Raw genomic sequence first — 15,593 nt, 5'->3', positions numbered from 1 at the left:
GATATCATGAGTGATGTGCCGCAGATATCAGTGCTGAGGCTTCGCATTTTTACAATTTATATAAATGACTTGGATAAAAGAACCCAGAACAGGCATGATTGGCTTAATGGCTTCTTCTGTACTGAATGGTTGCTATATTTGGCTGATGTCAGAAATATAGGTAGAAAAAATAAACTGTGTTGACAATATAATGAGGTTACAAAGGGATATTTTTCAGGAAGAATACAGAAGCATATTATCTAAACAGTGAGAGCTTGCAGAATTCTGACATACGGAGGGGTATGGGTGTCCTGATACTCGAATCACAAAAGGTTAGTATGCAGGGGAGTATGTAAGGGGAGTAATTAGGAAAGCTAATGGAATGTGATATATTAAAGTCGCCATTGTCCCAAAAGACTATAAGACTGTTCCTGTCATTCGAGAGCAACAATTAGTGTTGAGTTTGACTTGAGGGTCACCATGCCTCAGGTGAGGGGCAAGGTTGGGAAGGTGGGGCCTTCATGGTAACCTTAACTGGTGTTACCAGCACTGTTAGCATCACTCTGGATGGCTGGTTTGCAATGCAGTCTCCTGTACTAATTGCTCTCCTTGATGGAATGTGATATATCGGTTTGGGGAGTAGACAAAACCTTGTCATGTAGTGTGGAGAAATCTGAGCTCATGTATTTTAAGATTCAGAGAGATGTACAGCATGGAAACGGACTCTTCGGTCTAACTCATCCGTGCCGACCAGATATCCTAAATTAATCTAGTCACATTTAGCAGCATTTAGCCCATATCTCTGTAAACCCTTACTACAGAGGAACTTTGATTGTTTGAATGACACGGGCAGGGAGTATTTTGTTCGGATAATGGAATGCCGGATAATCAAATGCTGGACAACACAGTTTATTCAAGCATTGGACCTTGCAATCTTGTTTGGATAATTCGGATGCTCGAATGCCAGATAATCGAGTTTTATCTGTATTCATATGTCCATCCAGATGCCTCTTAACGTTGTAATTGTACCAACCTCCATCACCACATCTGGCTGTTCATTCTGTACAAGCATCACCCTTTGCGTGAAAAAGTTGCCCCTTAGGTCCCTTTTAAATCTTTCCCCTCTCACCTTAAACCTGTGCCCTCCAGTGTTTGGGCTCCCCAACCCTGGGGAAAAGACCTTGACTATTCACCCTATCGATGCCCCTCATGATTTTATAAACTTCAATGAGATCACCCCTCAGCCTCCGATGCTCCAAGGAAAACCACCCCAGCCTATTCAACCTCTCCCTATAGCTCAAACCCACCACCCTAGCAACCTTGTAAATCGTTTCTGAACACTTTCAAGTTTAAAAACATCTTTCTGATAGAAGAGAGATGAGAATTGAATGTTGTGTCCCAAAAGTGGCCTAATCAGAGCAACGTGGTGGTTAACAATTAGCACTGCTGCCTTGCAGCGCCAAGGATCCGGATTTGATTCCAGCCTCAGGCGACTGTGTGGAGTTTGCACATTCTCCCCGTGTCTCTGTGGGTTTCCTACCACAATGCAGAGATGTGCAGGTTAGGTGAATTGGCCATGCTAAATCGCCCATAGTGTTCAGGGATGTGTGGGTTAGGTACGTTGGTCAGGGCTGAGTGTAGAGTAATTGGGTTGGGGAATGGGTCTGGGTGGGTTACTCTTCAGAGGGTAGATGTGGACTTGTTGGGCTGAAGGGCCTGTTTCCATACTGTAGGGATTCTGTGATTTCAACAAATGCCCTATGCACCCGCGACATGACCTCCCAACTCCTATAACTTGATATACACTTGCCTTTATTAGTCAGGTATCAAATACCACCTTCACTGTCCTGTCTACCTGCAGCTCCATTTTCAAGGAACTATGAACCTGCACTCCAAGCTCTCTTTGTTAGCAACACTCCTTAGGATCTTACCATTAACTGTATAAGTCCTGCCCTGATTTGCTCTACCAAGATGTAGCAGGTCACATTTATCTAGATTAAACTCCATCTGCCAGTCCTCGGCCCATTGGCCCATCTGATTAAGGTCCCATTGTCACCTGAGGTAACCTTCTTCACTGTCCACTACATTTGAAGGAAGTAGAGGAACTAAATATTGTTTACGTGAGAAGGACTGCAGAAAGCTACCACACAGAGGGATTTGGAAGGCCTCATCCATAAATCACAAGAAGTTAACATCTAAGTTCAGCGTGTAACAGGGAAAACAGATGGAATTTTGGACTTTATTTCAAAGGGAATCGAGGATAAAAGTATGAAGATTTTTCCAAAACTACATAAGGCACTGGTCAGAGCACAGGATGCCTTTTCCAAGGAAAGGTTTACTGGCATTGGAGGCAGTCCAGAGAAGGTTCATTGAGGATGATACCCTGGGTATGGAGGGGCTGTTTGATGAGATCCTGCTCCTCAGATGCTGCCTGAACTGCTGTGCTTTTCCAGCTTCTGCAGTAATTGTTTTTACCTACCTGAGATATTGAGAAGGTTGGGCTGTAATGATTGGAATATAGAAGAGGTAACCTTATTGAAACATACAAGATTTTTAGGGTGCTTAATAGAAATTGAGTGGAGGTTTACTTTTGTGGGAGAATCTTGGACTAAGGGACATAATTTCAGAATAAGGGGTTGCAAGTTAAAAAGGTGAGGAATTTTCTCTCTGAGTAATGAATCTGAGGAATTCTTTACTACAGAGCCTTGAGTACAGCAGTTGGGAGGTCATGTTGCGGCTGTACAGGACATTGGTTAGGCCACCTTTGGAATATTGTGTCAATTCTGGTCTCCCTCCTGTCAGAAGGATGTTGTGAAACTTGAAAGGGTTCAGAAAAGATTTACAAGGATGTTGCCAGGGCTGGATGATTTGAGCAATGGGGAGAGGCAGAACAAACGGGCTGTTTTCCCTGGAGAGTCGGAGGCTGAGGGGTGACCTTATAGAGGTTTATAAAATCTCTATATGGATTTTATGGATAGGGTAAATAAACAAAGTCTTTTCACTCAGGCTGGGGAGTCCAGAACGAGAGGGCATAGGTTTAGGGTGAGTGGGGAAAAATATAAAAGAGACCTAAAGGGCAACCTTTTCCATGCAGAGGTAGTGTTTGTATGGAATGAGCTGCCAGAGGAAATGGTGGAGGCTGATACAATTGCAACATTTAAAAGGCATCTGGATAGGTATATGGATAGGAAAGGTTTAGAGGGATATGGGCTAAGTGGTCAGCATGGACGAGTTGGACTGAAGGGTCTGTTTCTGTGCTGTACGTCTCTATGACTTAAAAATACAACTTTGGCTTAAATAATACTTACTGGCAGAGAGCTTACTCACTCGCACCCTCAACTGACTATTGGGACATTGCAGAGATTGCGATAATATAGTAAACCTCTAGTATTTGAGGTACATAGTTTTGCTGGTTCATCAAGGGCGCTGGTTAAAACAAGTTTCCTGTATAAGATCCTGAGGGAGTCTGAGAAGTTTGAGGTGGGGAGGGTGTTCCCTCTTGTGAGAATCTAGCACTAGGGGATGATGTTTCTCTCATTTTTCTTGCTGCTGCATGAACATCCTTGATCGTGCTGCTTGGAGAGAATATTGCTCAGGATCACTGTTTAAAAATTAGGTGAGGTGTGTCCACTTAAGACAGAGGTGACAAGTTTTCTGAGTGTCATAACTCTTGGAACTTTCTTTCTCAAAAGGTGGTGGCAGCAGAAACTTTTAATATTTTTAATGCAGAGGTAGGCAAATTCTTAAGAGGGTGAAAGTTCACTGGGCGTAGGTGGGATTGTGGATTTGAGGTTACAAGCAGGTCAGCTATGACCTTATGAAATGGCACATAGAGCAGGCTCAAGGGGCTTCTGGCATACATTTGCTCTTAAATTGTGTGTTTGTGTTTCCTGCACTGGGTGAGGTTTGCAGGATCCTCCCTTAGCAGCTTGCCCATAAAAAAACATGAAGAAAGGCTGGTGGGTAGTTTTTTTTTGTTTAATCAGCGTTGGAAAAATGAGTTCAGACACTAATCAGAAGAGGGCCACTGAAAATGTAAATTACTGTTCAAAGAAAGATTACACTCAGCAGCTGCTTGGGTTTAATGACATGGCTCCATCTAGTGACAGATGTTTGCCAGTGCAGAAAGCAGCTGAAGAGTCAGTGAAGGGAGCACGAGAGCTGGAGCGAGAGTAATAAAGGAGGAGAAAGCGAGGACTGCAGATGCTGGAGACCAGAGTTGAAAAGTGTGGTACTGGAAAAGCGCAGCAGGCCAGGCAGCATCCGAGGAGCAGGAGAATCGATGTTTCGGGCATAAGCCCTTCTTCCTGAAGAATGGCTTATGCCCGAAACATCGATTCTCCTGCTCCTCAGATGCTGTCAGGCCTGCTGCGCTTTTCCAGCACACACTTTTCAAAACGAGAGTAATAAAGGACTAGATAGAGTTATACAGCATGAAAACAGTCCAACTTATCCATGTTGACCAAGTATCCTAAATTGAACTTCTCCTATTTTCCTATATTTGGCCCATATTCCTTTAAATCTTTCCTATCCGTGTACTTGTCCAAATGTCTTTTCGAAGGTGTAATTGTACCCATCTCTACCACCTTGTTCCATACATGCATCATCTTCTGTGTGAAAGAGTTTTCCCTCAGGTCATTTTTAAACCCTTCCCCTCTCACCTTAAACCTATGCCCTCTAGTTTTGGACCTACTCCACACTAGGAAAAAAACCTGAGCTATTCACCCTATCCATGCCCCTCATGATATTATAAACCTCAATAAGGTCACCCTTCAGTGTCCAATGCTTCAGGGAAGAAAATTACATCTTATTCAGCCTTTCCCTCCAGAAAAAATGTCTTCCAGTGCCAGCAACATCCTTGTATTTCTTTTCTGTGCACTGTTTTGAGTTTAACAACATCTTTGCTATAGAAGGGGAACCAGAATCGTACACAGTATTTTAAAAGTGACCTTACCAGTGTCCTGTACAGCTGCTACATGACATACCAACTCTTGTACAGAACAACCTTGATTATCTGAACTAGATGGATGGGGAGTATTTTGCTCAGATAACTGAGAGTTCGGCTATCGGACCATTGGATAATGGGTACCGTTTTTACCGGACCCTGAGATCTTGTTCGGATAATCTGAAATTTGGATAATTGATGTTTGGATAATTGAGGTTCTGTACTCAGTATTCTGACCAATGAAGACAAATGTGCTAAATGCTTTCATTACCGTGTCTGCCTGTGACTCCACTTCCAAGGAACTATGCATCCTGCCCGCCTAGGTCTCTTCCTTCGGCAACACTCCCCAGGGCCCTACCATGAACTGTATAAGTTCCACCCTGGTGTGACATCTTGAACCTATGCCCTTTAGTTTTGAACTCCCCTGCCTGGTTAAAAGACATTAGCCATTCACCTTATCTGAGACACTCGTGATTTTATAAACATCTATATTTATTAGATGTTTATAGCCTCTGACACTCCGGGGGGAAAAAAGTCTGAGCCTCTCCTTATAATTCAAACTCTCCAGTCCAAGCAGCATCTTGTTGATCTTTTCTGCACCCTTTCCAGTGTAACAATAACTTTCCTGTAGCAGGGCAACCTCCAGAATTGTACGCAGTATTCTAAAAGTGGCCTAATCAATGTCCTGTACAACCACAACATGATTTCCCAAGTCCTATCAGTGCTCTGACCAATGAAAGCAAGCAAGCCCAAATGCTGCCTTCATCACCCTGTCTACCTGCTATGCCACTTTTGAGGAACTGTGTACCTGTACCCTCAGTCCCTCAGTTCAACAACACTCCCCAGGGCATTACCATTAACTGCATTGGTCCTGCCCTGGTTTGTCTTACCAAAATGCAGCACCTTTCAGTTATTCAAATTAAACTCCCATCAGCCACTTCGCGGCCCGTTGCCCACTGATCAAGATTTTGTTGAAATCTTAGATACCTTACTTCACTGTCCACTGTATCACCAATTTTGATATCCTCCACAAATTTATTGATTATACCTCCTACATTCTCATCCAAATCATTTGTACAAATGGCAAACAATGGTGGACCCAGCACCGATCCAGTCTGAATAACAACCCTCTGTCACCACCCTCTGAGTCCTACTGTTAAGCCAGTTTTTTATCCAGTTGTTAAGTGAGTCAATGTTACGCTGTTTTCTTTACTCTTCTCGCATCCTGTCAATTGCATTTACACTTTCTATGATATTCCTTGCGTTGAATTTCTTGTATTTATTAATGACTTTGTTACATCTTTATAAAAACTGATAACTTGTAACTTCAACTTCTAACAGCAAATTCACAGTTTAACATATAATGGTTAAGATTTTAAATGTTTTACTGTACAAAGCAAGTAAAAGCACACTAGCTAATCATTTTGTTGGCAATATATATATTAAATTTAACTTTTTAACACAACTGAGAAAAAAGCATTTTTATATTTCACTCTCTTTTTAAGTAGACAGTCAGTTCTCCTAGAGCTATTTCTTCATGTTGAGAATTTTTCTGGAGGTTCCCTCGCATAAGCTGGGTGAATTTTAATGCTTCAAATTTAGTTATTTTTCAATTCAAGCACAAGCTTCCTGCCTGCACATCTGCGTTATAACCACAGAGACTTTTCGATTCTAGTTGCGCTCTGTCTTTCTTGGATCCTAATTGTCTAACTTGTTATTTTAGCAAACCTGATCTGACCATGGGTGTTTCTTAACATCTCAAAACACATTATGAATCACATACATAACCATTTACAACCTGATATTCTTATCACTTTCCTGGAACTTTGGAAATACTGGAAGTCGAGTCACTGTCGATGTATTGCTGATGTGTTGTCACCAGCTGTGAACACCTTTTGCATTCTTTTGAGCATAGCAATCGGAGTCTCCCTTTAATCTAATAGCTATGTCACTCACACCTGTTGTTAGGCAGACTTTGGAACAGGTGACATGACATCCTTCATTTTACTCTTATTTTATAGATGTATACATTTATAGACACACTCTCAGAACATAAACTTATAAACCTTATAACCATATGATCATTTCTTACAGCATAGAAAAAAGGCTTGTGTCCTATCTTATATTGATATTTGTGTAAGGAACAAGTTTAACAATGAAATCAGAACAATCAGCCCACAGTCTGAGTATTAGCATCCTTTGGATTTCTAATTAATTATCTACTTTGAACTGTTATAATTCACGTATTATTATAAAGCATAACAAAATAAATTTATGTGGGGGCTCACGCGCAGTGTGCTGCTGCCTAGTCTGCTGAATGAAGAGCAGACTTCACAGAAAACTCCCAGCCCCAGGGGAAATCAATTAACCGAATAATCAATTATCCAAACGAAACAGTGTCCGCCCATCTTGTTTGGATAATATAGGTTCCTCTCTAATTGTAGATACCTGGCTGCTCCAATGTCAGGTAAACAACTATTGATCTTTTCCTCTTTTTACATCTTAAAAGACAGCTATGTCTGAAAAATTCATTTTAACTTGAAGTGAAATAGGTGTTCTGGTGGGGTGGGGCAAATGTTCATACTAAACACTCCTTCTCAGAGATCTTGTGACAGTGGGAGAGAGGCCCAACTAAACTTATCAAAATATTAAGTGACAGTTTTTATGTCTTTCCACAGTAATTCTCAGTAAAAAAAATACCAGTTTACCAAACACATGAATAGCAAGAAATAGTCAAGGCATATTCTACTGGGCAGCGAAGCAACAAAGCTGCTGTTGTGAGAGAAGGGTAAACTTGTGTTAATGATGTAGGATGTTCCAAAGAGTTGGTTTTCTAATTGAAAGAAAGGGGACTAAAGCAACAGAATTTTGGAGGTGAAAGGAACAGGAGTTGCTGAGGTGAGATTTGCTGATGGAAGTTAATTTGTAAGACTGAGACTCAGCAGAATCATTTCCTTTAGTAAGGTGTTGCTTGTTATATAAATGTTTCATCTATGTTGGTTTTAGTTTTTGTTACATTAAAAGTATTTAAAAAAGTGAAATTTTATCCTTCAGTAATATCCTTTGACCACTTACAGATTTATCTCTTAAAAAGTTATGGGCCTGTAAAAGCATTAATTCCCAGAAAGTTATACGTGTATAACAGTGGTTGGAGTGGAATGCAAGCTTACAGAGCATCCAGCTGTTTGGTTGGAATCTGTAATGTTCACACTACAAATTATTAAAAGACTTACGTAGGAGCTGAAGTGTGGAAATGTTACTTGTCTTTCTTTTTGAGAGGTATGTGAGTTGTCACAGCCAAAATTTGTATTTCTTTTTACAGCTCTTGATCAGTAAATTAGTATGTAAGAGGAATGTGATTTTTTTATTCATAAGTATTGAGATTTGATAGCTGTTGCATAGCCTGAATCTGCTGTCTGTCCCTCATTACAACCAGAGGGACCCTTCTGAGGAGCACAGTGCATTTGAAACGTGTGTTATACTGAAAGAAGATTACATTTTGGAAAGGCTGCACTTGGTGATATCAAGGAACATGGGAATTAGCAGCAATATATCTCAGCTATTGTATCAACTAAGTTCAAATTAGTGATACAGTTTCCAGGAAAAAGTACATTGGGCCATAGAAATCAACTGTTAAACATCCTAAGAACTTTTTAATTTTGAAAGATAGACTTAATATTGTTTGCATGTGTACACAAGCAGTCAGTAAGAATTGATTGTTTGAAAACGTCAGGAGCGACACTTAACTAGAAATTTAGGTTACGTATTGTGGCTGTGTACTACTAAATGCAGATAGAGTCGCTGATTTCCAGCAATTGAATAATGATTTGCTTGGGTGTGACGATCTAGACAAGGTGAACTTGGTCAACTGCCCTCCCTGATCCACGTTAGAGTCATAGAAATGTACAGCACGGAAACAGACCCTTCGGTCCAACCCGTCCATGCCGACCAGATATCCCAACCCAATCTAGTCCCACCTGCCAGCACCTGACCCATATCCCTCCTAACCCTTCCTATTCAAATACCAATCCAGATGCCTTTTAAATGTTGCAATTGTACTAGCCTTCACTACTTCCTCTGGTAGCTCATTCCATACACGTACCACCCTCTGCATGAAAAAGTTCCCCATAGGTCTCTTATTATCTTTCCCCTCACCCTAAACCTATGCCCTCCACTTTTGGACTCCCCAACCCCAGGGAAAAGACTTTGTTTATTTATCCTATCCAGGCCCCTCATTATTTTATAAACTTCTGTAAGGCCATCCCTCAGCCTCTGACGTCTGAGGGAAAACAGCCCCAGCCTATTCAGCCTCTTCCTATTGCTCAAACCCTCCAACCTTCTCTACTATCTCAACTATTTTCAACTATCCTGTTGCTATATTTTTAATTGAGAACTTTTTTGTGCCTAGATCATCGTACTTGCTGTTGGCTCCATTACTGTGTCAGGCCAAACCACAGGCTGAAGTGCCATCTCCTCCTTGCAGTGCATATGCACACAATATTCAGCGATTCCAGTGGATTGGGGAGTTTGTTCCAGCTTTTGGAATTTCAGGCAGTCAGGTGAAGGTGCTAAGTTCCCCCTCAGAGTTCTATGAAACAATGAAGGTAAGTTAATGTGCAAAATGGATTACCATCAGAGCATGTGAGCAATGTCATCTTGTGTATGGCATATTTCTAAATTTGATTGCAAAAGGCTCAGAACGTTCTGGTTTTTGGTGTTGGTCTTTTTGTATGCTCTTCATTTTTTATTCCTTCTTCTATCTTGGAAAAATTTGTAATGAATTTATATGCACCCAACCATTTCACATGCACTTGTACACATGTACATATGATGGTTTTCAGTTTTTAAAGAGTTAGTTGACTGTTAGAATTGCCACTTAAGTGGTTTGTGTTCTTTTTAGTTCAGAGCTTACAACTTTGTATGGTTTTTTTGCATCTAAGTTGGATCTGCTATAGCAGTGATTCACCAAAAGTTGCAGTGCAGTTGCAGCAAATTTTTTAAAGCTGCACACGGTAAGTTTTTGAAGAATTCAATGTAATAGCATAGGCGTTCTCTTACTGTAATCTGGAGGCCTGGACTAATAATCCAGAGAATGATTTCAAATCTCAGTATACTAGACCGAGAATTTATACTATGAGGCTGTAATATTCTCATCGAAAACACCATTTTCTTTCATGCATGCCATTTGGAGGACACTTGGTACTTGTTATATATACAATTCAGTTCCTCTCCAGTAGGGTTGACTGTTAGAATTAGCACTTCAGTGGATAGATCACTGAGCAGGTCTGTTAACATTTTCTCAGACCAGTATTGGCAGAGCCTTGTCCTATATCTTGAGAATTAAGTAAGATTAATTTAGTCCACAGATGTCCTTTGGAAGTTCTGCATAAAATTCAGTTTTATTTTGTTGCTACCACAATCACATCACTACTGTAGAATTATCAGTAAAACCTGTAAGTGGAGTGCAATGTATTCTTTCATCTGCATGCTCTGAGATTCATTCCACATTGACTAAAGAGCTGAGAGCTTCCCACTGCTGTTGTCGGTGCTGAGGTGCATGCTAATGAGACAAAGTGGCGCAATGGTAGTGTCTGTGTGAAATGTTCTGTGTTTAAATACCACCTGCTGCAGAGGTGTCATAACATGCCTGAACAGTTAATTGAAAAATAACTTTTAAAAAATCTAAATTTCAATAGTGATTTGCAGTCTCACCAAAGGAAGAGAATAGATGACAGATGGGAATAATGTAAATGCCACGTCAGAAATGTTTTTGGAGGCTGATTTATAGGTTTAAGATGTGCAATCATAGAAACTTCACTCTCCATCCAGTAAATTCTGTATCAAACATTGAATTAAAAAACAAGTTATGGAAATTTTTTATTTGCAGATTGACAGTATACAATTGACACATTGCAAAAGAAACAAGTAAGTTTATTATCTTTGGAATTGTTGGAGAAATTAGAAGGTTTAGATAAATTTCTTTAATTCTTAGGTGTACTAAATCTGCAAAATTAATTAACCAAAAAATTACATTAAAAACTATATTCATAATCATATAATTGTGTACTTCCAATTTAATGTCATTAAAAATGATTTATAATAAGAACAAAGATTAGAATGAGAGGTTGCCCACTTTGTCGTCATCTTGATGCATGTATAGGTAGTGGATTATAGTCTACACTCATGGCAATTAAAGCTTTGAACATCTCGTGTTCATTTTGACTTAGTTGTTGGTGTACAGCAATATAACTTTCATAAGTTTACATTATTCTTAACTGAATTGAAGTAATGTTCTGTATTGATTTATATAAATAGGAACATATCAAAATGGCTAAGAAGAGAATCGTTATGGCTTCTTTATACCTTGGGACAGGACCTTTGGAGCAGGAGCTGGTGGGTAACATACTGGAGGACCCCAGAAGTTAATTATTGAATGGTATTGCATTTTGTGCATTTTATTGGAGTTAAACAATAATTTGGTATATACAGCACCATTACACCATATGATGTAAGAACAGAAGTAGGTTATTTGGCACATTGAAACTGCTCGCCATTCAGTGAGATCATGGATTCTCTTTCCCTACCTTTTCACCATAATGCTTCTTTCTCATATTGATTAAAATTCTGTCTATCTCAGCCTTGAATATACTGAATGACCCAGTCTCAACAGTGCTTAGCTGTAAAGAGTTCCATAGATTCACTACTCTGTGAGAGAAGAAATACATCCTGACCTCTCCCCTAACCGTGCAACCCCTTACTCTGAGATTAATCCTAGACTCTACCCAAAAGGGAAACAGCCCTTCAGCATCTTTTCAAGTCCATTATGTTTCAGAAGGTTGCCTTTCATTTGTGGAAACTCCTCTAAGTATTGGTCCAACCTACTCAATCTTTCCTCCATATCTAGGATCAATTTTCTCTGGACTGACACCAATGCCAGCACATCTTTCCTTAGTTAAGAGGCCCAAAGCTCTTAAGCCCAAAGCTCACGTATTCCAGGTGTGGCTTAATGAGTTGACAGTTGTATACTTTTGGCAAGATTTCTTACTTTTATAGTCCATTCCCTTTGAAATAATGAGCAATGTTCCGCTTTCCTTGCTTATTACCTGTTGAGCTTTTTTGCAGGATTTATTATGATTTTTGCTCAAGGGCTCCATTTAAATAATAGTCAGCTCCTCCTCTTCCAGCCAAAGTGCATTAACTCACATTTCTCCGCATTATATTCCATCTGCTAAGTTTTTACCCAGTCATTTATTTACATCCTTCTGCAGAGTCTTTGTGTCATCCTCACTATTTGCCTTTCCACTTCGTTTTGTTTCATTCACAAACTTAGCTTAGTATATTCACTTCTCTCTTCTAAGTCATTAAAATATACTGTAAATAATTGTGATCCCAGCACTGATCCCTGTGGTACTCTGCTGGATTCAAGTTACTCTCCTAAAAATGCCCACGTATTCCAGCACTCTGACTATCTAATAGAAGACGATCATCTAACAATATACTACGAATGTAATGCCCCTAACACCATGGACTCCTGCTTTACTTCGATAAGTACTTGAATAGGAACATTTGGAAGGATATGGGTTAGGAGCAGGCAGGTGGGACTAGTTTAGTTTAAGATTATGTTCGGCATGGACTGGTTGGACTGATGGGTCTGTTTCCGTGCTGTGTGGCTCTATGACTCCATTAAGTAGCATCTGAGCTCAGTGAGTTGGCTCCTGCCCTTTGGGCTGGGGATAGGAGAAGGGGGATTGATGAGGGGTGAGAGTGTGGAAGGGAGAGGAATGAGTAGAGAGGAGAGGAAAGAGACTGAACGGAAGAGGTGGTGAAGGTGAAGGAGAAGGAGAGCAGAGAAGTGTTGGGAGAAAGAAGTGGTAGGTAGTTAGAAGGCAGAAGGCTTCCAACTTCTGTAGTAGGCAGCACCCAATGGATGAGATGAGACTGCTAGTGGCAACAGCCCTGAGGGCAGAGTAGGGGAGATGGGGAGGAGATACTGCTGAGCTTGGCAGTGGCTGACACCCTCTGTTCTGCCTCTGTCACATGGGACCTTGGAGATATTGGGAGCGGCCACTAGTTTGAGAGGGAGCGATCACTCCAAAGTGAAACTGTGGTCAGGTAAGGTACTGTAAGCAGATCATATGAATGTTGCAGCGCTCAACAATATTTCCCGTCCTACGAACATAGCGATATTAAGATGAAATGATACTCACAACTGCAAGATTAAACAAGAACTCCCTGTGGAGGCCTGTGAATAGATTATCCTGCTGTCACCTTTTGTTTCTGGGATTTGGAAGGATGAGAGAAAAGGAAGGGCATTACTACATTTGAGTGTATATTAACAAACGTTTGGAACTCTGAAGTAAAATCAGCAAATTCTGGAAAATCTTAGGACTAGCAGTATCTGTGGAGAGAGAAGTAGTTTTAACTTCAAGTCAGATACAACTTTCTTTCCTCAGAACTGAGCCATGATATTTGTTGAACCATGTCTATTTTGGTTAAGTTTTAAGTAGAGAGTGGACTCAGGGCCATGTCAATGAAATCAATTACTGTTGCGAAATGTAATTCTGGGCAGGATGATTTAAGTATTTCGGTGTGTGCAGTATAGATTCCTTGGAGTTTTGGACAGTTAGCTCGGTTGACTATAAATCTTTGTGCTGGCTTCTTTTTGATACCAGTAGCGCAAGCAGGATTTGTGCTTGCGAAAGTTGGGCAATATTTCCATGAAAAGTGTTTGAACTTTTAAACTGTCATTTACTGTTTCTCAACTTCTGCTGAACTGGTCTGTTCATTCATTGGAATAAAGGTAGCTGTAGCCTGTTTGCAAATTAGTAATCTTTGTAAGTTTCAGTTTGATGTCTCTAATTTATTTGCACATCAGAAGATTCTAAAATTAAGTATTATTTTTAAAACAAACATGTAAATTTATAACAGAGTGTGACAGATGAGCTGTCAATGTATTTTATGTGTAGATGTTTTAGCAACCCCTTTCAAGACCTATCGCTTTTAAAAGAAATTCCGATTTCCAGTGACCAATTTAAAGGACAGACAGATTTGACGTTTTAAAGTTTTTACTTCAACAAGCAGATCAAAAGCAAGGTTGTCTAAACAGTCTTTTCATATGTTGCTTATATTTTAAAATACAAAGCAAAACTTTCTCCTTTTACTTTTAATGCAACTGAGGATCCCACTTCATATTTATGTGTAGCACTATCCCATAAATAGATACTAATTTCTCTTGAAGCCAATCAAAAATAATTTTAGGCTCCCAAGGAGCTACTTGCATTCTTTTGTTTTTCAGATCTGGAAATTTTAGGTCTCAGAACTAGCTTTTGCAGTGGCAGTTTCCCTAGAGATTCTCCCTCTATCTCGATATGGGCGAATGTTCAAATCTTGTTTCAAATCCTCATGAATGTGGGCTTTTCACTTTGAATACAAACTTCCACCCACATTCTTGTGTGATGAACAATATAGGCTTGTGGCCTCTGCCTTACCCCTGAAAGACTTAGCTATCTGTGAAACTCCTGAATATCTTTTAGGAGAAACTTATAGTATGGTGGTATTATGGCTGCCAACACATCTCAACCCCATCTACATAGTAATGTGCATCACATGGGCATTATATCTAGGTCAAAGTCTTGATTAATGAGTTAAAAAGTGTGGTGCTGGAAACCACAGCCAGTCAGCATCTGAGGAGCAGCAGAGTTTACATTTCAAGCAAAGGCTCTTGTTTAGGAATGTCACATTGTTGATGAAGAGCTTATGCTCGAAACATCGACTCTCCTGCTACTTGGATGCTGCCTGACCTGCTGTGCTTTTCCAGCACCACACTTTTTGACTGATCTCCAGCATCTTCAGTCCTCACTTTCTCCTAGCTGATTAACTCCTTTGTCTAATTTGAAGTTAGTCTATTTTGTTCTATTAATTTGCAAATTATGTCTGTGCCCACTGTTCTACTCTGCCATGTTACAATGCTAAAACAACAGAAGGTGGAAATTTAAGCCCGTTTAATGGGTGAAATCCAAAAAAAGGTCTTTTTAAATTAGAGGGACCACTAAACTAACACATTTAGATTTCTAGGACTGAAAATTAAAGTGGGATTTAAAGTTTGATCAGTGCTAACGGCATTGATATTTCAATTTCAACTAATGAAATATGATTTGTAACCTTGATTTTATTAGGTAGATTGCATTGAAGAAACACTGCAACGATCACAGGATGAAACTCCGAAATCTGATCTCAGAGTTTCTGTTCTGCTGGATTGCACAAGAGGGTCTAGAGGTACATAGATAGGAACAGTTGTTACTGCATAAAACAATAGATATTCCTCAAGTAGTTTGATATGATTAGCGTTAAAATAATGCAAATGTAGGTGAATTCAGTTTACATGAATAACATTAAATTTTTTTGGTGATTTATGTTGTATGTCCAGTTGTCTATTGTATGTACTTTTATTGCTTTCTTTCTTTGATTAAAAACTTTGCATTCTAATAAACAAAATTGTACTTTATGTAGACATTTTGAATTTTTAAAACAATGTTCTTTCACAAGATAGCCAGCACTTACTGCCCATGCCAAATTGTCCTTGAGAAGGTAATGGTGAGGAAAATTCTTGAACCACTGCATGTAGTTTTGGTACATCCATATCGTTCTTGGGAAAAGCGAGGAAATGAAA

General features: G+C 39.8%; 1 protein-coding gene across 3 annotated transcripts in view; it reads left to right on the top strand.

Moving 5' to 3' along the window:
* The window catches only part of pgs1 (phosphatidylglycerophosphate synthase 1), a 59,148-nt gene that overhangs the window by 9,190 nt on the left and 34,365 nt on the right, over window positions 1-15,593 (top strand). For 2 of the 3 annotated variants that reach the window (XM_072558721.1, XM_072558722.1), the window contains 3 exons: window positions 9,333-9,528; window positions 11,240-11,317; window positions 15,100-15,199. In XM_072558721.1, coding sequence (XP_072414822.1) covers window positions 9,333-9,528; window positions 11,240-11,317; window positions 15,100-15,199 — 374 coding nt within the window. Of the gene's footprint in view, window positions 1-9,332; window positions 9,529-10,811; window positions 10,850-11,239; window positions 11,318-15,099; window positions 15,200-15,593 lie in introns of those variants that run through there. The other variant, XM_072558723.1, reaches the window with a different exon arrangement.

This window comes from Chiloscyllium punctatum, chromosome 39 (assembly GCF_047496795.1).
Source record: "Chiloscyllium punctatum isolate Juve2018m chromosome 39, sChiPun1.3, whole genome shotgun sequence".
Lineage (NCBI taxonomy): Eukaryota > Metazoa > Chordata > Chondrichthyes > Orectolobiformes > Hemiscylliidae > Chiloscyllium > Chiloscyllium punctatum.
This window is presented reverse-complemented; position numbering and strand designations above follow the sequence as displayed.